Below are 24,851 nucleotides of genomic sequence, written 5' to 3'. Positions count from 1 at the left end.
CTCCCAAATGTTACATTCCTATCAAAGTTTATTGTAAATTTCAGAATTCACACAGCATTCGTTGTGCATACCATTTCAGTGTTTTGGCTCAGAATGGTAATAAAGGTTTTCAAACATTAATATGACACTTTTCCCGCATTGCTAGATGAAACATGAGGGAGTGTCCGTGCTGTATGTTGTAAGTAGTGTTTGGTTAGTCATTATCAGATAAAAGAGTCACTCTAATCTTCTCACACAGGTGCAGACTGAAAGTCCAGTCAAAACACTGTAAAACGCACTCGTAGACGTCACACTGACATGGATTGCCCTTTGTGTAAATGGAGAAAAAATTGCTGCGCCGGCCCATACCACAAATATGCCTCAGATAGACACGACTACTCTCACACCTCCTCAACATACCTTTCTGATAAAATTATAGAGATGGAAATGTCAAGGCTCTTAACTCCGTGTCTGTGAGAGTGTTAGAGTTGTTTTTTTTCACAGGATGGTTGCTAAAAAAGGTGTTGTTCAGGCTATATCTGATTAGCGTTTGATATGTTTGACATGAAACTATTAGTCTGCAGACTAATATGATGAGCCTTGCTTTCGGTATTATGAAAATGTGTCAACCGCTAGATATTTTGTTTTAGCGTTTATACTGCGGTGTGTTATATGTGCGCCACTTTTAGCAGACATTTCATTTACATGAAAGCGACACAAAAACATAATGAGAAGAAACGGAGCTGGATATGGCCCAAACAATTGAATGAATAAGAATTTAAGGCGTGAGACACAAAACAGGGTTTATACAGAATTGATGACTTTTGTTTTCAATTCAAGTGTTGCACAATGCAGAGTTGATGTTTTTTTTTTTTAACTGATGTGAGACATTTCGTTCGTTGGTTATGTTATGTTTGGATTCATCTTGAAAGAGAAAATAACATGAGAAAATAATAAAAATTTTTAAGCACCTTTCAGTTGTAAAGTATTGGATACAACGGATTATCCAAAAATTGCCATTAAACCATATTTTTCAACTGATTTCCTGTAAAAATAACTATATTGTGGTATATAACGTTGTGATATAAAATGACTCATTCCATAATAAAAGGATTTTTTATTTTTTTTTAACCGCAGAACTAAATTTGAATGCTAGTTTATGTTAGGGCACTTCAGAATGTTTAAAATGTTTTCCTAGCATCCCTGCTCTGCTCTCGGTACATAATCAATCGTAAGTTCAGTCACTGGCTCTCAGTAAATGTGTAGCTAAATGGCTTATCAGCGTAATCTCTCTTCGCAGTTGCACTTGTGTCAAACATGGGTTTAAGTGATTTATTGAGTCGCTGTGAGGTTATATATTGACCTGGTCCTGGGTCAGTCCCTATAGCTGCTAGTTACGCACTGAAGTCAAACATTACACAAACTCTCACGACTGATTGCCGATGCAAATTTAGTGCGCTCCAATACAGAGACCTAATTTGACAGGGGCCCATGAATGTAAAAAAATGCTTCTGAAACCAACTGGTTAAAATGGCCCCAGTGTGGTTAGCCATGTACATCTGGATTCTTAATATAATCTTTCCTCAAAAAATGGCTTCGGGGGCTGCTTTGGTTCTTTTAGTCTTTTATTGACTTGCATACATTTAGATATGGCCTTGAAGTCCCTTGCCATCACATCTGGGAGCTACAGATGGGAAAAAAAAAAAAAAAAAAAAAACTTAACTAATGCTAAAATATAATACTACTTGTGAAATTGTTCTAAAATGATGTTTGTAAAGTAGGACAATTTGTTTTATTAGTAGTAGTAGCATTAAACTACTTTGTTGCATGCATTCATGCATATTTTATGGGTAACAATTTAGAATACTGATCCTTTGTTAATGAATAACTATAGGAACAAGTGACTAATGCACTATTAACATTGTAGTAGCTACTATTACCTAACAAGAAACTATGATTAGTGATTTAGTAAGTAATAGCGCTCAGTTGAAACTGGTAGTTCACTATTAGCTAATCAATAACTACTATTTGTTTTATATATCCTAAAGAACTACTAAGAGCTACTGTGTACAGTTTAATAATTAATGTGAATTATGCATAATGTATAATTAATTCTAAAATGAAGATCATGGTAACCCACTAGACTCAAGAATGATCAAATTCTTTTAAAGGAACTACAAACTACTTGGATCAGTATTCTAAAGTGAAAAGCATCATAACTCCCTAATACTGACTGACGTCATTTTAAGCTTTTGAGATATATGTAAGGTTTTGAATAGTAATGACTCAAGTGTTACTACATCCTTCTGAAGAAATGACTAATTATTTGGATCAGTATTCTAGATATTCTAGTAGATCAGTGTTACCAAATCTAGCAAAATTAATTACTAACCTAAACCTTACAAAAACCTTAAAACCTTACACTGACTTCAGTAATTACTAGGGAGTTATCACGATCTTCACTTTAGAATACTGATCCAAACAATAAGTAATTCCTTTAGAAGGATGTAGTAACACCTGAATAATTACTATCCAATGCTTTACAACACTCTCAAAAGTTACAATGATTTCAGTCATTATTGGAGAGTTATCATGATCTTCACTTTAGAATACTGATACGAATAATTAGTAATTCCTTCTGAAGAATTTGGTAATACTTGAGTCATTACTAGTGGGATACCATGACCTTTAATTTAGAATTAATTATACATTATGTATTATTCATATTAATTATGAACCTGTATAGTTTATAGTTCTTAGGGAGGTATGAAAAAATAATAGTTACTGATTAGCTAATAATGAACTACCACATTTGACTAAGCACTATTACTTACTAATTCATTAATCAGAGTTTCTTGTTAGTTACTAGTGTTAATATTGCGTTACTCATGTGTTCTTGTGTAGTTATTCATTAATGATGGAACAGTATTCTAAAGTGTTACCATTTTATGTAGTTATTTTGCGTTTCTAATTTAATTTATTCTTGTATTTTAAGAAATTTTAATTCTTGCTGTTCCTTAACATATTTCTTATATTTTCATTTATATCAAAAATGAAGAAACTAACGTGTGCAATTCACTCCTCCCCTCTCCTGCGGCTGTCTGTGGCGCTTTTTGATGACACGGTCCACATCACGTCTGCTGTGCGCTTGAGAGGATGTCCCTTCTCCCGGCTGATAAGGCCCCCACTGTTTATGAATTCCTCTGGCTCGATCCAGTCACCCAACCCTGGAATTCAGTGGGGGGAAAGTTTGTGTGCCAGAGTACGTCTCTGTGCTTTCAGCTGTGCGTATAAAACCACAAATGTTATGACGCTGACGATCTTGCCCGCTTATCTTTACCGTAGCGCGTTAAGTACACGTATGCATGTCTGAGCAGGAGGTATTTCACTGTGTGTGTGAGTGGATGCGAAACGAAGGCTTTGACTGACTCAAATTCGTTTTTGGCTATGTAATTGAATTGCATACATGCTGCACATGAATGTAGCAGTTGGGTCAGAGATCTAGATGTACAGCTGTCTCACTCCCAGCAACCATTACAAATCACTCTTTCACCATAATAACACATACACTGCTTTTGTCCTGTAAAAAATCATATATATATTTAGCTATGTGTGCACTAATATTATTATGTTTTATAGAGAATACATTCAGTTTCAGTATTAAAGCTGCTCTCAATTTTTCACTATTCCTCTGTTAGTTGTGTTTCTATTGTAGGCTGAGGGGGAAAACAATCTGTTATACCTCTGGCTATGTTTTGTGTTTGTGTGTGCGTGTGTTTGGGGTGTTGGGGACTGCTGTGGCTGTGTGTTTGCTTATCTCTCCATCGTGACACAGGGAACTGCGCTACATTAATACCTGCGATAGGGACTGTCTGCCTCGCACCTCTCTACAATGCAGATAAGCTTCAGCTCTGGAGGATTATCAACAGAGCCCGCGCTCACACACACACACACACACATACACATGCACACATGCTTTATTTATTGTTTGGAGGTGCTGCAAGAAAAGAGAGAGTGTAGAAGTGGTAGTGGAAAAAAAACATGAGGCTAGGGAGAAGATGGTATCAAGCAAAAATTGGCAAACTTTAGAGTCTTTTTTTTATCTTCCCTGATGCACACACATACTCACACAAAGATTTGTTCAGGAAGAAGGGAGTGTTCATGCTGTCTGTCTTTGTCTCGCAGGTTTTTTTATTCCACTGAAGTGAAGGGTGGTGACGTCTTTTGAAAGTTATAAAGATAATGATATATTATGCGATCGATAAAATATAAAATGAAATAAATAGAATTAATCCGAACATCAAAGAATAAGCGGTTAGCACACATGTTCTGACATATCAAGCTGTGATGTTCATATACAAGCGACTCCGATTCATATCCTGATACTGCACTTCTTGTCTTCCCTCTGCAGTCATATACGTAATAAAGCAGCTAAATTAAAATGAATAAAAATGATTAAAAATCTTTAAAATCTCTTAATCTTTAAAACTGACCTTGAGCTAAGCAGTCTCAATTCTCAGAACATCTGTGACATTTAGAGTTTCTCATTCTTTCGGTAAGCGAGGAAGGCGATGTGTGTATTGTTTATGCTTCATATTATTGAGGAGACCATGACCATAGATGTGCAGCATTCACAGAATTTATGATTGTTTTTTATAAGGCGACACTGTGGTTCTTTGTAGTGTGCAGCAGCGTCTGTGCTGCAGGTTATTGCAGGAACCGTGGTTTTTGTTAGCAGCTGTGAGTTGTGTTCAGCGTGTGTGTGTTTGTGTGTGGTATTGATTGTATTGTGGTGTTATTGTGAGGTTCATGGCCATGGCGCGGTTCTCCGAGCTCCCCTGTGGAGTTCCATCCTGCAAACACAATGCTAGGTGGTAACTCTTCCTCATCCTTACTGCATTCACAACAGACACGCTGATTAGCTTTTGTTTGTGTGTGTGTGTGTGTGTGTATTTGTGCACATTTTTATCCACAGTGTGATTAATTTACAAAACATTCACATCAAGAACAGAGGAAAAGATGCAATATTTCACACACACATATGGAAGCAAACATTTACTCTTACACACACACACACACTCACTTGCACAGACTCTCACTTTAATTGGGTATGGAGAGGTTAATGATCTTCCCGAGCATAAGCCCTGAGGGTGTGTGTGTGTGTGTGTGTGTTTAAATGGCAGTTTAAAAGAGCTTGTACATCTAAACATCTAAATACAAGCCTTTAGTTCTTTGAGCTTTGACATACTTTCTCAAACACACACACACACACACACACACAAACACAAAGGGGGCGGTTTTAACGCTCTGAGTTTCAGGGATCATTCTTTGGCCTGTTTCATTTATGTTCGTTTGTCGTTGTGTGATAATGAGATAATTAAATGTGGCGTCCCTCTTCCTGCTATATTTCATTCCCCCCCTTTTTGGAGCCATGGAACAGGCCAGGCCTTTGAAATGGATACTCTATCAGTTCCCAGCCCAGATCAGTGGCCCTGCGGCCCTCAGGACTCAACGGGGAGGGGAGGAGAGGGCCCTGCAGCACTCGACCAATCAGAGCGTGGCCCCCACTAAGAGGTGTTGATGGCTATGGAGCACTAGCTATCCATCATTCACTGTGATTTTAGGAATAACTTCTGTAATGCAATATCAAAGTAAACGAATGCCCTTTTAGAACGAATGCCATTTTAAAAGTTCTAGAGTTGCATTTTAATTTCAGTCGTGCAATAAATCATAGAAAGACAAACAGAATAATCTAAGTTTTATTCCAAATAAGAGCTCGGGTTTTGAAATATCAAATTAAGTAGAAAATATGCAGGATGCAATATGACACCGAGGGAAACAAACCTCGTTGAAGAGTTCTGAAAATTGATTGATATGCAGCACCTTGGTTTCTCATCACTTAAATATAACCCAGATTTTGTTTAAACTATTTTAAGTAATAACAACAACAATTATTATAATTTACTATAGTAAATATAAAATACATGTAAATGAATGTAACAAATGATTCTCAATCAGCTAGATATTAATTGAACATACAGTACCTATACAATATTTTTACCCTCATTGATTTAAAAGTAAAATCAAGAGAGAGGAATGCCTTAATTATTTATTAATGAAAAGCAATAATCAGCCGATTGAAATGCAATCATAGTGCAGCGACTTTATTATAAGAAATTATTTTATTACCCTTTAAAAGCATGCAATGCCTTTCTGCTTTGAGGAAAAATATACATAATTATACTTCCTCTAGAACAGGATGAGACTGATAAAACATTCTTATTTAGTTTGATGATTTCAATATCACTATTTAAAATAACATTCTGTATTTCTGTGTGTGTGTGTGTGTGTGTGTGTGTGTGTGTGTGTGTGTGTGTGTGTGTGCTATGCAGCAGCCCAACTATCTGGATTGGTGGTGTCATAATTGCACATCCTGTTTACATCCTATTGTGTTTCATTTCGGCACGTAGCATACAAGCAAGTTTCCTCCACCCTGCACTTTCATCTATATGTGTATAATATAGATTTTCAGTAGATCTGTACATATATAGAATTGCAACAAATATAGGAGAGAGAAGGGCAGGAGATAAAGATAGCAAAATAATGGCTCTGTAGCATCACAGTGACCTGGCGTTGCCGGGCGACATTTTTAAACGTCTCAAAGCAAAGGCAGTGCTGGGACAGCTATAACGAGAGCCGTTCTCTCGTTAACATTGGAAGCCTGTAAAGAGAGCGAACAGGGTCCTCTGCCCTGGGCCCCAGTTTTATGAGCTGAGAGAATGTACTGCCAGAGCCATGTCTGCTTATCTGGACAAAAAGAAGCCAGTTTCAAGCCTCGCTTTCACACACGCTGAGGAAAATATGCAATTTACAACTGTATAAGTTGTCCATTCAGTGACTCTTTACCTTTCGGTATCTTTGTGTTTCTGTTGTTGTTCTCTGGCTATTCCCTGAGATTTCTGAGAATTTTGTGAAAAAAAGGAAATACTTCTCTGGTGGACCACCAACATATTTCCCCACCCTTATTAAGTATGTGATATTAAGATCTTAAATCTGTTGTCATCTACAGCGGGTGTGTGTATGTGTGCGTCTCTCTGCGGAGGGGCTGTGATGGCTTGTTTTCTTATTGCATCATTAGTTGAGGGGGTTGTGTGTTTACCAGGGCAGGCTGAACATTGTGGACATTAATGTGTCCTCCTGTGGTTTATGAGCCATTCAGAACACGTGCACCCACACACACACACACACATGTGCAATCGACAGTTCACGTGACAATATACAGTACAGTCGAAAGAATCTGCACATGAACTATCCCGTACCCTAAAGCCACATATTTTATTTTCGGTAAAAAAAGTGGTGGGTTCTTTGCTCTACTTCCACACACACAGCTGCGTGAACGTGCCCTCATAGCTAAAATTAACACAAGGCATAGGGTTAAAGGCTCATTAGATGGCCGGGCCTGTTGTTGACACAGTTTTAATATTATTTACGAGGCTCCAGAAGAAAAGCATCATTCCTGTCCTCGGCTTTTCATTAATAATCACAAATAATATCCAGAGCAGAACATTAGCCCATAGCAGCTGCGACAAGATGACACATGCATACTCAAAATGAACGAATCTAAGACATAATGTCATTTTTCTCTGCCAAAACCCAGAGAGCATCTTTCTCTCCCTCTGAATATGCATTTCTGTAATTTTCTGGTCAACGGGGATAAACAAATAGTGTGTTAACTTCACAAGATACAGGCTACTGCTAATTTCCTGCCATGTCTCGGTAGTTGGAGATCGGTACAACACTAACTTATTTCTTTGCATAGAGATAAAAATGAAGTCATTCAGAAAACTATGTTCTGTCTTGGCGCTTCTGATCTGAGATCTGTTTTGTAACTACATCTCCAAAACGATAAACCTGACCCCAGCCCCGCGGCCAAGGGCGACATGGCAGTGAGCGGCTAAACGGCTGTAAGCAGAGTGTCTTTCTCACTGGCTATTTTCACTGGGGGGTGGGGGGTGCCGAGGGGGGAAGGAGGGGTGCCTGGGTGCACATCACTTTTTATTAGCTTAATAAATCACCTTTGTTGTCAATCAAGGCACAGAGAATAATTGGATATGGTTGAAGCCTTGCGTGATGGATTATAAATCATTCCAGATTAAATTAAAAGATAATGCACAAACTTAATGGTTTGTGTTTTGCAGTCTAAATTGCCTTGGAGCAGTGTTGTTTTCTCGCTTTATTGTGCGCCGTTTTTCTCGTCTCTAAAACCCTGCACGTTTTCCTGCCTTTTGCCGTCCTGCCTCCACCGAAGCTAAGCGTGTGTGTGTGTGTGTATCTCCTCGTGCGGCATTGTGTGTAATTTTCTTCATCTTCTATGATGTGTCCGTGCACCGGTGTGTTGTTTCTATGTCTGGTTTTGTTTAGATTATGTGTCTGTTTTCACGTCTGCCCCGCAGCTCGACGGCAGACTCTCGAACAATATCATAGCCAATCAGTCCCCTCCCAGCTCATCTACACCCTCTGCCCTGTCTGCCTCCAAATCAGAATAAGGCAAATCTCTTTCTGTTTGCCTCCGCGGCCCGGCTCGATGCTAACAGATTAACCCTGACATCTTCAACAAGCAGGGCTTGCTTCTCAGGTGCCATCCAATGAGAGAGAGAGGGAAAAGTCGACCCAATAAAGAGCCGAGCAGGAACTAAGGCAGCGGAGGCAGAGAGGCTATATCCTGCGCATTAGCGCCATGGCTGCCCTGTCCGTTTACGTGCTGACAGATCCACTATTATCATAATCGGCCTGAGAACATGACGGGACGCTGAAGCGATGATGTCGTTTTATTTACGGGCGAGGCAGCCCCCCTCTCTGCCCCGTGCTCGCGGACCACGTACCCCGACAGGCCGGCACGAGCGGGCGAGTAGGTCAAATGACATCTTTTGATCAGAGCTGTCCAAAGAGATCAGAGGAGAGTGGCAGGTAATGGATACCCAGTGACACGCTGAATGGAGAGAGCCAGCGACTAGATGACTGCATGTCTCCCATTAGGAGCATCTCGCTCTCTCTATCTGGCTCGTCTTTGCTTTGCAGGCCCACTCTCTCTGTGTATCTACATCCCCCCTCCTTCTCTGTCTCTCTCTCTTCCAAGGCCTTCAGATTGACGTCTCGACGTAGTACCTAAATCAGTGGACTGCCACCGGCTAACACTCTGCATTATGGGTTGGAAAATGCCTATTATTTTGCTGCCTAACGTATCTGCCAAGTTCAGGGCTTGTGTACGTGGGAGAGACACAGCCACTTTTTTCGTTTCAAATCAGAGATCTTGTCTATTTTCTGTCTTTGTGCGTTTGCAGGAGGGATGGGTCATGATTGTCGCTTGTTGGAAGACTTGTCCGTGGTTGAGATTAAAAAAAATATATATATAATATTTTTATGTTTTAAATGTAGTGCTTTAAGTAGCATGCTAGGAGCATGTTTTAGCGGACACATTAAAGCAGCACCGCTGCAGTTACACATTCAGATGGAATGGTCTTTGGTCGTTGCGTCATGTCTTGCGCTGAGCATCCCGTCATGGCATGTCAAATTAAAAGTAGTCAAACTATTAAAAATGCAAGAACATGTATTATGTAAACGCCCTCTAAAAACATGTTCCTTAAAGGGATAGTTCAACCAAAAATGAAAATGATTTCATCGGTTATTCGCCCTCATGTTGTTCCAAGCCTGAGACTTTCTTTGTTCTGTTGAACAAGAAGACTAGTAAAAAAGTAAGATATTTAAAATATATTTATTTCATACTGCGTATATTTTAAATATATTAACATGTTTACTGACATATCGCTTGACACTTACTGATGTAAAAAAAGAATAATCATTTAACTTTATTTGGAGTACTACTTGTGCACAGTGCACATTTCTTAAGCTTAAAATGTGTTTTAATGTCACTGTTGATGAGGATTGTATGGTCTTTGAATAATATCGGTCTTTAAAGGCAAGATATTTAAAGTGTACCTGAAGTATACTTGCAATAGCTCCACTTTCGCACAATCAAATGTACTTCAATATATCTTTAGTTGGACTTCAGCACTACTTCTGCACAATTAAAGTGCATTAAGTACAAATTGAGTTGTTCCAGTTTAGCAATTTAGTTTAGTTGTTCCAGTTTAGCAATGTATATATATATATATATATATATATATATATATATATATATATATATATATATATATGTATATATATATATATGTATATGTGTGTATATATATATATATATATATATATATGTGTGTGTGTGTGTGTGTGTGTGTGTGTGTATGTATATATATATATATATATATATATATATATATATATATATATACATATATATATATATATATATATATATATATATATATATATTTATTTATTTATTTATTTATTTATTTATTTATTTTATTTATTTTTTATTTTTTTATTTATTTTTTTTATGGAAAACATTTTTGGAAACCAAACCATTACAGTTCCCGTTGACTTCCATTGTATAGACAAAAAAGTAGAGACTTCCACAGAAGAAAGTAAGTCAATTATGACAGAATTTTAATTTTTGGCTAAACTATGTTTTTCACTGATTAGCCAGCTAGTCATTCAGGGAAGCCATAGACTTTTGAAAATGCATTGGGGTTTTTTTTTTTGTTTGTTTGTTTCTTTTTCCATATTCATCTTCTTTCTATACATGTATTTTTCTTCTTTGTGCACAGACATAAGCATGTTTATATTGTGGTGTTAATATGTGTTTTGTGTGCGTGTGTAGCCGAGTGAGGCCCTGGGGATCACAGCAAGGCAGATCTGTTCTCTCCCATTACCCAGCAACCCTCTCTAATGGGAGACTGACACACTCTTGTGATTCTGAGTGGGACAGAGGGAAGAGAGAGAGGGAGGGAAAGACACGTTGTGGGAGGGATTACTAAAAGAGGAAGAGGAACAGCACGAGTCACCGAGCAAAACCGAGAGATTCTCAGTAAGACACATGTAAACTCATTCAAAGACAATCACCCCTCCCTCTCTTTTGGCCTCTTGGGAGTTCCCAGTGTTTGTGTAGATGTGTCTGACCTCCGGTTGCCCCTTGCTTTAGGAATGTGACTTCTCCAAGTGGAGCGCATCTGAATAACAAAGGCAGGCGGGTGGATCATTTGCTGGAGATCATCTTCCTCCTGCTTTATAATTGTTTGTGGTGTCTGTTTGAGAGCTGGTTCAGACAACACACACATACACACACTAGACTGATTATTAACTACCTAGAGTTCATATCTGGGCCCATTTTTAGAATATGTTTGACTGTTCAAAATTTAAAAAGTGAAAAATAAAATAATCAGTAAAGAATATTTGTATTTGTACACAGATATGCCAGGATATGTACAAAAATAGAATTTTTTCCTCATTGCTGTCTGATTATATCTGCACAGGTGAGCTGTAAGTTCATTCAGCGTCTGTTCGGTACAGGAAACACCTGCTGCAGTCACAGCTTTCTGTTTGTCCTCGAGAACATTCGTGCATCGTTCAGACAACAGCCTCAGTCACTGCTGATTTCCAGTGTGACATCCTGAAATACAGATCATAGAAGTGATGGAGTCAACTTTAGTTACACAAGCTTGGCTTGGTTATATTACTTGGTTTTGCTTTTGTAGTGGCTACTAACAGGAATAAATAACACTTTAAATATATATTAATAAAATAGATAATATATAAATAAAATAAGTTATTTTAAATTGTAAAACTATTTCACAATATGATTGTTTTTATTGGGTTTTTGAATATTAAATCCAGTTAAAAAAAAATCCCAAACTTTTGAATGGTAGTGTATTCCATTTCCTTTGCTTCCTTTATTAAATATTTTAAAGATTGTGTTTATTCTTTCAGTTACCGATCCAATTGTAGTACACAGTATAAAATGTTTTGTAACCTAAAAGTTCTAAACCTGTTTTGTAACGTAAAAATTGACATATTTTATAAATTAAAAAAATTATTTAATATGACTGAATGAAAATGACTACCTTTTATCAACGAAAGAACTGAAGGATTAAAATAAGATCTTTTTTATTGTTATATTTTTTACTGTGTACTCTCAGCTCAAGATTATTTTTTTTATTAAAATTAATTTTACAGAATTTGAGCAATTTTTCCCCAAAGTCAACTGGTATTTTTTACACGTAGACAAAAAAAGTAAAAGTCACAGACTGTTTCTTCACCTCAGAACAGAAAGTGATGCTTTAAGGCACTAAACATAATAAGATTTAAGACCTAAAAATATCACTAAATACACTGTAAAAAAGTAGGAATGATGGTACTTTCAATCCACACACTTTTAGCTCTACAGTCCTAAATGGAATAGCTGAGGTATTAAAGTATTAGTATTAAAATCTTATCTAAGTATTACTTTCATAAAGAGCCTGTCCTTTTTTAATAGAGCACGATACTCACTGCAATTTGTTGCAGCAGATTTTGCTTCTACTGGCCACTGATCTGAGTATTTAATGATTGCTGCCGATATCCAAAATGAAGGGTGGCTGATGAATTTGTATTTTATTTTATTTAATTTTATTTATTTATTTTAATTAAAAAAACTATAACTTGCAGAATATTATTTGTCTCTTGGCTATTTAAGTGAAGTACGTGGAAATGCTCGTCTGATAGGACAGATGACCTGGTGATGTGATCTTTCTTAGGAGCAACTGTGGGGCAGACCTTCGGAGGAAGTGTTGGCCAGAATCGTTAGGGACATTCAGGGCAGACGCCGGTGTTCATTAGTGACTAATAGCATTTTGGAAGAGGTGGAGCGTGTTTTTACTCCTGAGAACGTCCATGCTGTGCTGTTTTAACCTCTCAGTTCAAACATTTGAAGGAGTCGATCCAAAAAGCACATGTAAGGTTTTTATTGGAGGCGTCTCGTGAGGATGTGGCTCCAGAACAATTTTGTCAACAGAACTGTATTTGGTACATCATTGAAGTCGATGAATAAACGCTATTTCAGTTGAGCAGTTACTGAAATAATCGGTGCTAAAACGCTCTCATCAGAGGATAAAGACCCCCTCTACGTTTCCTTATCAAGGGCTTTCTAAAAGCCTGCATCAGCATAGAGCCTGCTTTTGAATATAAATCAACTTTTTGTTTGTACGTTATTGTGTTGCACACAGGATCATTTGTATGACTGAGCGCTCACGTGTGTGTTCGAGGCTGTCGAATCTTGATGCCGTGTAGGAGTGTTAACTCCAGTGGAGGTGCTATGGCAGCAGGGGGAAGTTCTGTTCTCCAGCGTGGTTACCGGTTGCTGTGCACATGCAGGGGGGAGAGCGGGGGTGTGTAAACATACACACACATACACACACTGTCAGGGGCTCTCCCGCTGAGTGGCATGAGCGGGCGATTAGCCGTGCTAGCGTCTGTGTTTACCAGCTCTCTCTCTCAGTTCTGCCAGCGCCGATGCACCTCCAGCCCTGTTTCTTTTCTTTAATCCACACCAGCTTGCTCTTTCTCTCTCTCTCTCTCTCACACACTCTTCCACCAGCTCACATTTTCACATTATTATAACAAAAGACGAGAGCATTTTTAAAGATTTGAAATACTTGATTCTTTTTAACAGTTTAACCTCAAGGTTTTTTATTGCACAAATAGGTGTGATTCTTTCTTAAAGTGAACCTGAAATAATTCAAATGGACCAGAATTTCATTTCTTAATGTCCCTAGTCTTATTGGGCATGATTCATGGTACATGTTATTAAAAAAAAAAAAAAATATATATATATATATATATATATATATATATATATATCTTTATTTTGGAAAAGACTTTCTCTTTCATTTATATTTATCAAACTCTCATTCAGTCTGGCTACATTAAAATATGTAAAACACTTTTCACAATCCAATCAGTTACTGATAGATAAAATTGAGTCACAACTTTTTTTTTTTTTTTCAGGAAATATGGATGTAAAAGTGGTTGCAAATGGCAATTCACATTCAATTAATATTTTAGGAGTCCTTAGGAATATTTTAAGAATGTTATTTATAATTTAAATTAAATCTGTGGCATGCTGTAACAATAATGAACACATGTTATGGTAATGCAGTGGCAGTACAAGCCTAGCAGGCAAGTTTGCAGCATCACAAATACACGTTTAAAATATGCAGCTATCAACTTTGCTATTAAAGTCGCAGATGCTGTCCTTAAACATTTAAGTTGTAAAAAACCCTGAATATTCCTTTAATGTTTTCATAAATGAAAATACCTCTGGTCTTCATCTGGTTGCAGAGACAATGCAGGGAAACCAAACGTGTTACAGTTATAGCCATGGTAACCATCACTTGGTAACAGCCACACATTCTGTAAACACAAATGATTCCATAGGTAGAGACCTCTTATCTGCGTCGGTCATTTTCTTTCTTGTTTTTTCTCTGTGTTACGCTCCTCCGTCCATCCAATCCATCTCAATGTGCCGTCTGTAGGCAGGGCAGGCCAGGCTGGTGAAAGTGGTCTCAGTGAGCTTTCTCTCCAGCTAGTCTTGGAGCAGGGCCTCCATCAGTCAGTAGGCCTGGTCGATGGGGCGTCTCTCTGGAATCGATGGCACGCCTGTCTGCTTCGTCCATCCTTCTCTCTCTGCCTCTGCTGTCCAGCCGTGCCCTCTCGCCCACCCCGGTGCTGGACACACACACACACACATGGACACATCTAACGCACACATGCGTACATATACGCCTAGCCTCCCCACCAATTTGTCTGTGCATGTCAAATTGCAATAATTAAGCATTATTGATCTCAAATTCAATTAACTTCATTAACGCGGGTCATGATAGCCGAGGAGAGATGGAGGGGAGGTGAGGAAAGTAGTGAGGGCATAGGACGAGAGGAAAGAGGAGAAGAGAAGTGGATTGGTGCTATCTCATATTCTCCAGCAGCACACAGACAGCCTGTCTGCTTAAGGCTACAAACCATTTTCCTCCTAATGATATCACATTGCAGATAGTGGCATATTAGAGAGAGATACCTCCCATTATAAATGTGGGCTTTAGGGGCTATATATAGCAGCTTTAATTACCAACTACTTACTCTTTCGCTCTCTTCAGTTCATCCGCACACCCAGAAGTATTGGACCGGGCTGCCGACTTCAGCGGCTGTCTGTATAAGTGAGGCCGATTGCAAACAAGAACAAATGGCAGCAGCTTGGGGGGTGTTCACACGTAGTATATAGAGTTCTACTTTGCCCATGTATAGGAAGAAACACACAGCAAAAAGACGTGACCGCTGAAGTCTGAGAAATTTTGCTGTTCTATATTTATATATGTATTAATCGTTCTGTTTATATATTTATTAATTCTGAATCCTTGAAAGTGTCACAATATCTACTAAATAACATTGATAATAATAAGAAATTTTTATATATAGTCTATTTTATATCATTTCAAAATGTTTTGTACATTTCATTTTTTTATCACTTTTAATATATATTATGTAAATATTCAATACATTTGACTTGTGGTTTACAGTAGCTGCTTTATTTTAATTAAAAAGAGGATTTAGTTCTTGGCAATCATTCAAACAATATAATCACAAATGGTTGAGTCATATTTGCATAACTTAGTTAACATTCATTGTGTTCCCTTGATGAAAGGGCTTGAGTATTAAACTTATCGCTGTGATATGTATTAAGGTCTTTACTTACTCTGATGTGTTTGAAGACAGTATGTGCTCTAATAGTCCAGACCCAGACGGCCCTCTAAGTTTGCAAGGTTAAGCTCTCCACTGCCTTAGAAAACAGCATTCTCTGCTGGTCGTCTCCCTGGATGTCCGAGTGTAAATTAGATCAAGCTCTACTTCCAATCTGATGCCAAATCATTGGGAGGTCATTCTCATTTTGCCCCCACCCTACCACTCTTGGATCCAAGCATCCTGTTTTCTAATTAAAACAGCACCTGTGTGGTGTGGGTAGGCCTGGACCGGAGCACTGGCTTCAGAAGGTTCAGGGATGAAATCTCAATATTGTTCCCAGCCAGAACACACGGACTCTAGGTACACTGGGGGCTTGGGAACCTGGAATACATCCAGGACATGCACCAACACTCGGTGCAAGTGTGTGTGTCGCAGATTGTCAGGCCTCTCTCTCGTTAGCCCCTGCCTCTGCTTTCTTCTCGTCTTTCTCCACCCCTCTCAGGTTACCTTGGGGCTTATGACTAATTGCCGTGTTGTCAAGCAGTGCTAATTCTGTGTTTGGTGTCAGAAAATGAATTTTGAACAAAACACACACGTACACAGAAACATGTACACACATCTCCCTCAGATTTGCTGTAGGGCGTACGCCTACTCACTGGCAATACTTACGCTTTGCTCTACATCCAGTCAAGTTCAGGTCAAGGTTACAGTGAGACAGGTTTGCCTGTACTTGAAGTGATGAACAAATGTGCTCTCTCTCTCTCTCTCTCTCTCTCTCTCTCTCTCTCGCTCTTTTTTTTTTTTTTTGCCCATTGTCACCCTCACCCTCCTTTTTAACGTTAATTACCAGGTAATCGCTTTGTGTAATTATGTTCAAGGTTTTACATGTAGTGGTTTAGCGGGAGCTAAAAATTTCATGCTAAACCTCCATCTTTGTGTGTGTGTGTGTGTGTGTGTGTGTGTTGTAATCATTGTGAATAGGTTTAAAGTGTATTAATTTGAAGGAAGCAGGTTTTTACATTGCTATTTGGCCTTGATGTAAAGCTCGGATTCTCCTGCTTCCTGAACGAAGGCATTGTTCTCTTAAACAGCTGTCGTTTTGGCTGATTCAGAACAGATGGCTGTGTGTGAGCGTGTGCATGTGAGTTTGTGTGTGCTGCACGATCACAGTTGGTTGTGATTTGTGTAGGGGGCGATTCGATTTCACAGACTGGCTGTGATGTGTGTGAGAAGATGGATCCTAATAATAATGCTGTAAAAAAATCACTATTGAATGGTCTTTTTTTTTCTTTGTTCTGAGACTTCAGTAGTTGCTTAATTTTGTCCCCTTAATTTCAGTTTGAAACAAACATTCACACACACATACACAATTCAGAAAATTAAATAGCAAACTAATAGATATTTACTATTTTAACTGGAAGGATATAAATTCTATCACACCGTTTTTTTTTTGTCAATGGATATGCATTATGTTAATAAATGATGATAATAATACAAACAAAACTGATAACCATTTAGTAAATTAGTTATAGGCCTAAGTAATAATTTGACTACATTACAGAAAACAATGGAATTCTATGGAGTTTAATGAAACAGCAGAGAATGCCTGAAGTCATGAGGTATGCACATTAAAACTGCAAACTAAAAAGGGGTCTGTGCCTTTGCCAGTCCCTTGGCATCATTCTACCAAGGACTACAAATGACTGTCCTAGTGTTGATGGCATTCTTTTTACTTTTTGGTTGTTGTTGTTTCACAGCCATCATATCTGCATCACACTAGTGTTTTTTTGTTAAACTTAAATTAAATATTTTCTCTCAAAAAAATTGTTTTTGAGGGGCTGGTGTAAATTCCGAAAATTCAAATTCTGTAGTCTTTAAGGAAATCCTGGCATGTTCCTTGTATACAAATTGGCATATTGTATTTAGAATTAACTGTATATGCTGTGTGTTGAAGTTGTAGCATGAGTATTTGACATTTGTGGTATTTAGACGTGATAGAATGTGTTCACAGAAAACCAGTGTGTCCAATGGAGTGTCCGCTCTCTCCATTGTTTACATACCTGGTCAAAAGTGTGATTAACTTACACAGTCAGGAATGCACGGAATTATTTCAATGCATTATATTTCTCTCTGTGTCTCTTTCTCTCTTTCTCTTTTTGCATGACTTCCACTGGAAGTTAAAAAGAATATATTTTGGTTGCTTATTTCTTCAGGCTTGCACAAACATGACCATGTTTTTTCATGAGCGTTTGCGTTCTCCAGGCTAAACTGTAAATAATAACTTTCAACTTTCTAATCTTTCGTAATTGACACAAATGTGTTTGGTGCAGGGATTTTTATGTCGGAAATGTACATACAATCATTTTTATTTACAAGCAGGCAAGCCTTTGCTGGGTAATGAGTGAGAATGCTTTCTTAATTTAAATGGTGAGTGTGTCTGTTTGGGAATGCATTAGGGGCTGCTGAAGAAGCGTAAGACATATTAATTGACAGACAGGAACTGCTGTCTCTGAGGTTGATACAAGTAATTTATTACTTCAGAAACGAATGCCACCTCCAGAATGTGCTTCATTAATTTCAAATTTAGTTTTAATTTCAAGCTGTTGCCCCTTGAGAAGAATAAGGTGGCAACTTCGGTTGGAAGAGTCATTTTTTTCCGTTCTTTTACCCCCCCCCCCCCACCCCCTGCCGCACTCTTTTTTCAGAACAAAGGAGGAGAGAAACATAACTTAATTCCATGTGGCAATGTAATGCAATTGGAAAGCAGAGAAGGAATTACTGCAACACTTTATAATATAAAAAAGTCTGACTGATTGTTTTGGTTTTCACTGCTATAGAAAACACACTGATGCCTGACATTTCTATCAGCTGTCTATCCATACAAGGCATTGTAGGAATGTAATGTCTCAAATCTTCTTCATTGGACAATCTGATAACATGTTTTTTTCTTTCTGTTTCTTTTATCTCTTTTCTACCTGCAGCATATGTGCCAGAGGACCTAAAGGAGGCTGCCTTACTAGATGAGGATGTTGAAGGAGAGGATTCAGCTGTGGAGGAGGAACCTGCCATGAAGTATGTGTGCCAGGACAAGGACTTACTCCTTAAAGACAGGCAAGGCTTCCATGACTCTCCACCGGCAGATTTCTCCAGCCACGAGATGGACAGCGAGTCACACCTGAGTGAGTCCAGTGACCGCATGTCAGACTTTGAGAGTGCCTCAGTGAAGAACGAAGAAGATAGTTCAGCCAAGGAGCCCCTCACATCTCTTTCTTCAACTTCATCTGTGATGATGATGACAACAGCCACGCCAAGCAGTGAGGAGGTGACACAATTAGGCCCAGACAGCCTGGAGCAGATGAAAGCTATCTACACTAGCTTCCTGACCAACTCCTACTGGTCATCGCTGAACTTGAATATGTCTCAGCAAACAGCAGAAAAGCCCCCACGTAGTCACAGTAGTAGCAGCAGCAGTAGTAGCAGCAGCAGTAGCTGTGGTAGTGGCGGGTACGACTGGCACCAGACAGCAGTGGCTAAAACTTTGCAGAATGTTTCACAGAACCAGAGTAGACTGCTGCACCCAGCATCTGAGCCAAACCTCTTCAGTACTGTGCAGCTTTATCGGCAGAGCACCAAACTCTACGGTTCCATCTTCACTGGTGCAAGCAAGTTCCGCTGCAAAGACTGCAGTGCCGCCTATGACACTCTGGTTGAGCTCACCGTGCACATGAATGAGACGGGCCACTACCGAGATGATAACCATGAGACAGACAGTGAAGGTGCCAAGCGCTGGTCAAAGCCTCGCAAGCGTTCTCTGCTGGAGATGGAAGGAAAAGAGGATGCCCAGAAAGTTCTTAAGTGCATGTACTGTGGCCATTCCTTTGAGTCACTGCAGGACCTTAGTGTTCACATGATCAAGACGAAACACTACCAGAAAGTGCCTCTTAAGGAACCAGTAACTCCTGTGGCAGCCAAGATTATCTCCTCAGCTCGTAAAAGAGCCCCCATTGAGCTAGAACTCCCCAGCTCACCAGATTCCAATGGTGGCACCCCCAAGCCTTCTTTGTCTGACCCCAACGACCTTCTTCAAAAGACCCCCAATCCCTACATCACACCCAACAATCGGTATGGACACCAGAATGGTGCTAGTTATGCATGGCAGTTTGAGTCACGGAAATCCCAGATCCTGAAGTGCATGGAGTGTGGAAGCTCGCATGACACACTGCAGGAGCTGACAGCCCATATGATGGTCACAGGACACTTCATCAAGGTCACTAACTCTGCCATCAAGAAAGGCAAACCTATCATGGAGTCGATGTCCGCATCGGCTCCTAACATCATGCCTACTAATGAAGACAAGGTACAGTCAGTGCCACTGGCTGCCACCGCATTTTCCCCACCACCACCTGCACCTCCTCCCCCTAGTATCTCCCCTGCCATCACACCCATGGAGATTAAAAAGGAGGAGAAGGAAGTGGAGTGTACCAAGGAGACAAATAATAGCAAAGACAAGAAGGCAACAGACAGTGAGACTGATGAGAAGTTTGAAGTCTCATCCAAATATTCATATTTGACAGAGGAAGATCTTAAAGAAAGCCCTAAGGGGGGGGTTGACATTCTGAAGTCTCTCGAGAATACAGTAACATCTGCCATCAACAAAGCACAGAATGGCACACCCAGCTGGGGAGGCTACCCCAGTATTCACGCTGCCTACCAGCTTCCAAACATTATGAAACTGTCCCTGCGCAACTCAGGGAAAAGTTCTCCTCTGAAGTACATGTTTTCTGGAGAAGAGATCTTGTCTCCAACCAAAAGCCAACCTCTAATTTCTCCACCTAGTTGCCAAACATCCCCTTTGCCCAAAAACAACTTCCATGCCATGGAGGAACTGGTCAAAAAAGTCACAGAAAAAGTGGCCAAAGTAGAGGAGAAGATGAGAGATCCTGGAGCTAGATCTTCCCCACTTAGACGGACCACACCCTCCCCTTGCAGTAGTGATGCAGGGGAATCTGCCAGAGGGGAGTCCCCCAAGGAAAGGCGAGGAGCCAAAACCCCTGAGACTAATGGGGGCGGAAACACTCACAAAGACTCAAACGGTGATGCTCTTGCAAAAGAGTCTCTGGAGAATGGTACTGACCATGTTGTCAAAGCCCCTGTGTCTACCTTATGCAGCAGCACTGCTATTATAACCGACCATCCTCCAGAGCAGCCATTTGTCAACCCTTTAAGTGCGCTTCAGTCTGTCATGAATGTTCACCTAGGAAAAGCTGCCAAACCTGCCCTGCCGTCCCTTGACCCCATGAGCATGCTCTTCAAGATGAGCAACAGCCTGGCAGAGAAGGCTGCTGTAGCTGCCTCCACTCCATCTCAGACCAAAAAAACCAACGAGCATCTAGACCGCTACTTCTACCACATCAACAATGACCAGCCTATTGATCTGACCAAAGGCAAGAGCGATAAGAGCAACTCCCTGGGATCTGCTGCCTTGTCCTCCTCCACCTCCACTCCCACCTCAATTTCACCATCATCGACCATCACCATGGCAAAAGCTTCATCTGCTGTGGCTTCCTTCATGTCCAACTCACCTCTGCGCGAAAATGCCCTGTCCGACATCTCCGATATGCTACGCAACCTCACAGAGAGCCATGCATCCAAGTCCTCCACACCAACAAGTCTTTCAGAGCGCTCAGATATAGACGGATCGACGCCGGAGGAAGCAGAGGAGATCTCTCCCGCTCAGAAACGAAAGGGCCGTCAGTCCAACTGGAATCCTCAGCATCTACTTATCTTGCAGGCACAGTTTGCCTCCAGTTTGCGGCAAACGGGCGACGGCAAGTACATTATGTCGGACCTAAGTCCACAGGAGCGCATGCATATTTCCCGCTTCACTGGCCTCTCAATGACCACCATCAGCCACTGGCTGGCCAACGTCAAATACCAGCTGAGGCGGACAGGTGGCACAAAGTTCTTGAAAAATCTAGACTCTGGCCACCCTCTATTCTTCTGCAGTGACTGTGCATCACAGATCCGTTCCCCCTCTACCTATGTCAGCCATCTTGAGTCACATCTGGGCTTCCGGCTCAGGGACCTGGCCAAGTTGTCTGGAGAGCATCTCGTTAGCCAGATCTCACGCCTTAGCAAGGGGCTTTCTGAGAAACTGCTTTCAACGCAAGCGCATTCTTTGGCCCATTCAAACCCAAACCCCAGTCCTCACTCACTTTCCCCCTCCCCTTCCCCAGATGAGGAGGCAAATGGCACCTCATATCAGTGTAAACTGTGTAACCGGACTTTTGCCAGCAAGCATGCAGTCAAGCTCCATCTGAGTAAGACCCATGGTAAATCCCCTGAGGACCATCTTATGTATGTTAGTGAACTTGAGAAACCTTAGCGATGGCCAAGGACAAAAACTGTCTCTCATCTCTTTATTTCCTGTCCTTTTTTCAAGCCTTCTGACTAACATTTCTTAAGGAAAAAAAAAAAATATTAAAAGAACTGAAAGTAATTAACGAAGAACTAACTGCACATAGATGCCAGAAAACTACTGTTTAGTTTTGGCACATCATTTGGAGTTTTCCTCTGGGGAACACTCATTTGGCCCTAGAGACATTAATTTTCTGCATTTTTAGTTCACAATGGAAAACATAGAAAATGATGACAAATGATTTTCTAACTGTGCAGTGCTGAGTGAAGAGGTCACTGGTAAAATATGAAGGTAAATAAAAAAGACTTAAAATGAAGTTGTATGTATTTGAAAGTTGTGTAAATTGAATTTTTTTGGCATCCTTGAGATGCAGTAAGCTGCATGCATTAATGAAATGGTTCAGTTCAATATGTGATAACTAAATCTGGGCTTTTCTTTATCTCTCGCTTTACTTCTCTCTTATTTTAATTTTTTCCTTTCTTTTTTTTATGTGACCTAAGTATGCTGGTGTCAGCAGAAAAATTTAACCCTCTGAGTACGCCAAAATACTTCTATATTTACACCCCCCCCCCCCCCCCCCCCAAAAAAAAAAAAAGTAAACAAAAATATATGTATAAAAAAGAGAGAAATTTAGAGATTGGAAATCACTGAGTTTATATGTATTTGAGTCTGATAGATCACCTCTTACACAGCTTGCAGTGCAGAAATATATGTGAATCCAAAATAGCAGTTTTTTAGTTTGCTCAAATCAAGGGCCTTTATGAATTCAGGTCAGTGTAAAAATGTGTACATAAAAACATAAACTAATTTCTGTCTAAATTATGCATCGTTTTATATTTTTTAATTTAAGATGAGTATGACTATCTACTGGTGCACAATATATGAAGACATTAATGAAATTGTTTTGCACAATAGTTTTATAAATATGTTATTTAATCAGAAGATATGAAAATGAGAAGAAAAAAAAGTCACCCTAAAGTTTTATTTCCACCTCGTGCTCAAAGGGTTAAACTTCTTGTACAAGACAGTACTTGTTCCATCATTTCACTTAAATGGTTGTATAAAAAGATGCTACTTTATAATGTAAGGAGGAATTCCACAATGTAACCTTTTATTTATAAACACTCTTGGTATTTGTTTCTTATTGTAGAATGCCTTTTTGATTGGTATCTTTTATTTTGTTGTTCTGTCTAATTATTCCTCCATAAAACCACACTGCAGCTTCATCATTTTTGGGGATATGAAAGGTAACCATGGTTACCTTACCTCCAATTGACAGTTCTGCTACTTTTTGGCAGTTAATTTACTGAAGTAACTGACAGCTGCCAGTGAATGGAAATCTTCTGTGTAAAATATTGGCATGTTAACAGCACAGGCACTGTTATGCATTCTGTGCCGTGTTTCTTTTTTTGTTGTTGTTGACAATGAAGCACTCATTATATGACTTCATATAACCTTTTTTCTACTGCAGCATTAAATTGAAATTGTTTTGGTTTTTTGCAATAACTTGATGTGTCGTGGCTCACAATTCTGTCGGGCGCCGGGGGATAAGAAATGAGCAGATTAAAGAAAACTGCTGTCAGTTAAATAGCAGTCGACAAGTGTATGAAAAGACGTTTGTCTGGCAGTAGGGGTAGACCACCGGACCTCTGACAGGTATGAGCATATTAAAATCCACCAGGTGGCTTGTATGTGAATGTGTGTGTGTGCACAAGCATAGACCTCTGCTACTGGTCTCACAAATATTAAGTGTTTATCTCGTATGCGGCAGACTTTAGTGGTGTCATATATTTTTGGCAGATCTATCCCATCACTCCTCTCATCTAATTCCCTGCCTGGTGACACATCGATTCACAACGTCTCCTAATATGGTTTAACTAGGGAAGCATCAGTCGGCGTGAAGAGCGATGCGCCTTTCCCTCTCTACAAAGGAATGTAGCAGATAATTGCTCTGGCATTAACTGTCTCTTTTTCACCATTTTCACTGTTGTAATTAGCTCAGGTTCCCATTTTGCAGGGACACATTTGTTTGGGCCTCAGCCAGGATGACAACAGAATCGCATTTAGAGTTTGACTACAAAATTCTGCTTTGGCATAGACTGCACTCAAAGAAAATGTAAATGACATACTGTGAATGCTGATTCCCAGCTTGGTGTTTGTGTATGTGAGTGAGAGAGAGAGAGAGAGAGAGAGAGAGAGAGAGAGAACCTTTGTGAACAGATCAGTGAAACTAGGGGCACATATAAGATATATCTCATAATGGTGGGACACTTTCTCAAAAATGGTTTACTCTGTTTAGTTACCGAATATGTTCCTCAACAGATCTGTCAGAGAGCATTCAACATGTGCGCACACACACACTCAAAGACGTCAGGAGCCAGGTAGAGGGGACATCATGTGTGGTGACAAGGTGCTGCTGTGTGTGAAAATGTCAGCCTTCACAGGCTTCCCTGAAGTCTGGCGCCATATTTAAGGTGCTCATTAGTCGCAAAGAAAATGTACGTGAAATCGAAGTGTAAGAAAGCCATTTTCTCTCCTCCCTTCCAGCCTGGTAAACCACAAAACTAGGGGTTATTAAAGTTGAAAACAACTATACATGGAAATTTAACTATCAAGAAATGCCTACACACTCGCACACATGCAAATAAACAATATCCCACTCTCCCCCGATGCTAATGGCATCTTTTTAAAGCTACTCAAGCTGCGTACAGGACACCGCGTGTGCCGTATCGGTGTTGCGTTTGAATTTGACCCACTTCATGACGGAGAGTAAACAAATTGTAAACAG

General features: G+C 39.7%; 1 protein-coding gene across 1 annotated transcript in view; it reads left to right on the top strand.

Moving 5' to 3' along the window:
* Window positions 1–23,558, top strand: part of LOC306884665 (teashirt homolog 3-like) — a 37,934-nt gene extending 14,376 nt beyond the window's left edge. The window contains exon 3 of the mRNA XM_079440734.1: window positions 18,627–23,558. Within this exon, the coding sequence (XP_079296860.1) occupies window positions 18,627–22,030 (3,404 nt within the window). The 3' untranslated portion in view covers window positions 22,031–23,558. The remainder of the gene's footprint in view (window positions 1–18,626) is intronic.
* The last annotated feature ends 1,293 nt before the right edge of the window (window positions 23,559–24,851 follow it).

The sequence above is a fragment of the Barbus barbus genome (genome assembly GCF_936440315.1).
Source record: "Barbus barbus genome assembly, chromosome: 2".
Classification (NCBI taxonomy): domain Eukaryota; kingdom Metazoa; phylum Chordata; class Actinopteri; order Cypriniformes; family Cyprinidae; genus Barbus; species Barbus barbus.
This window is presented reverse-complemented; position numbering and strand designations above follow the sequence as displayed.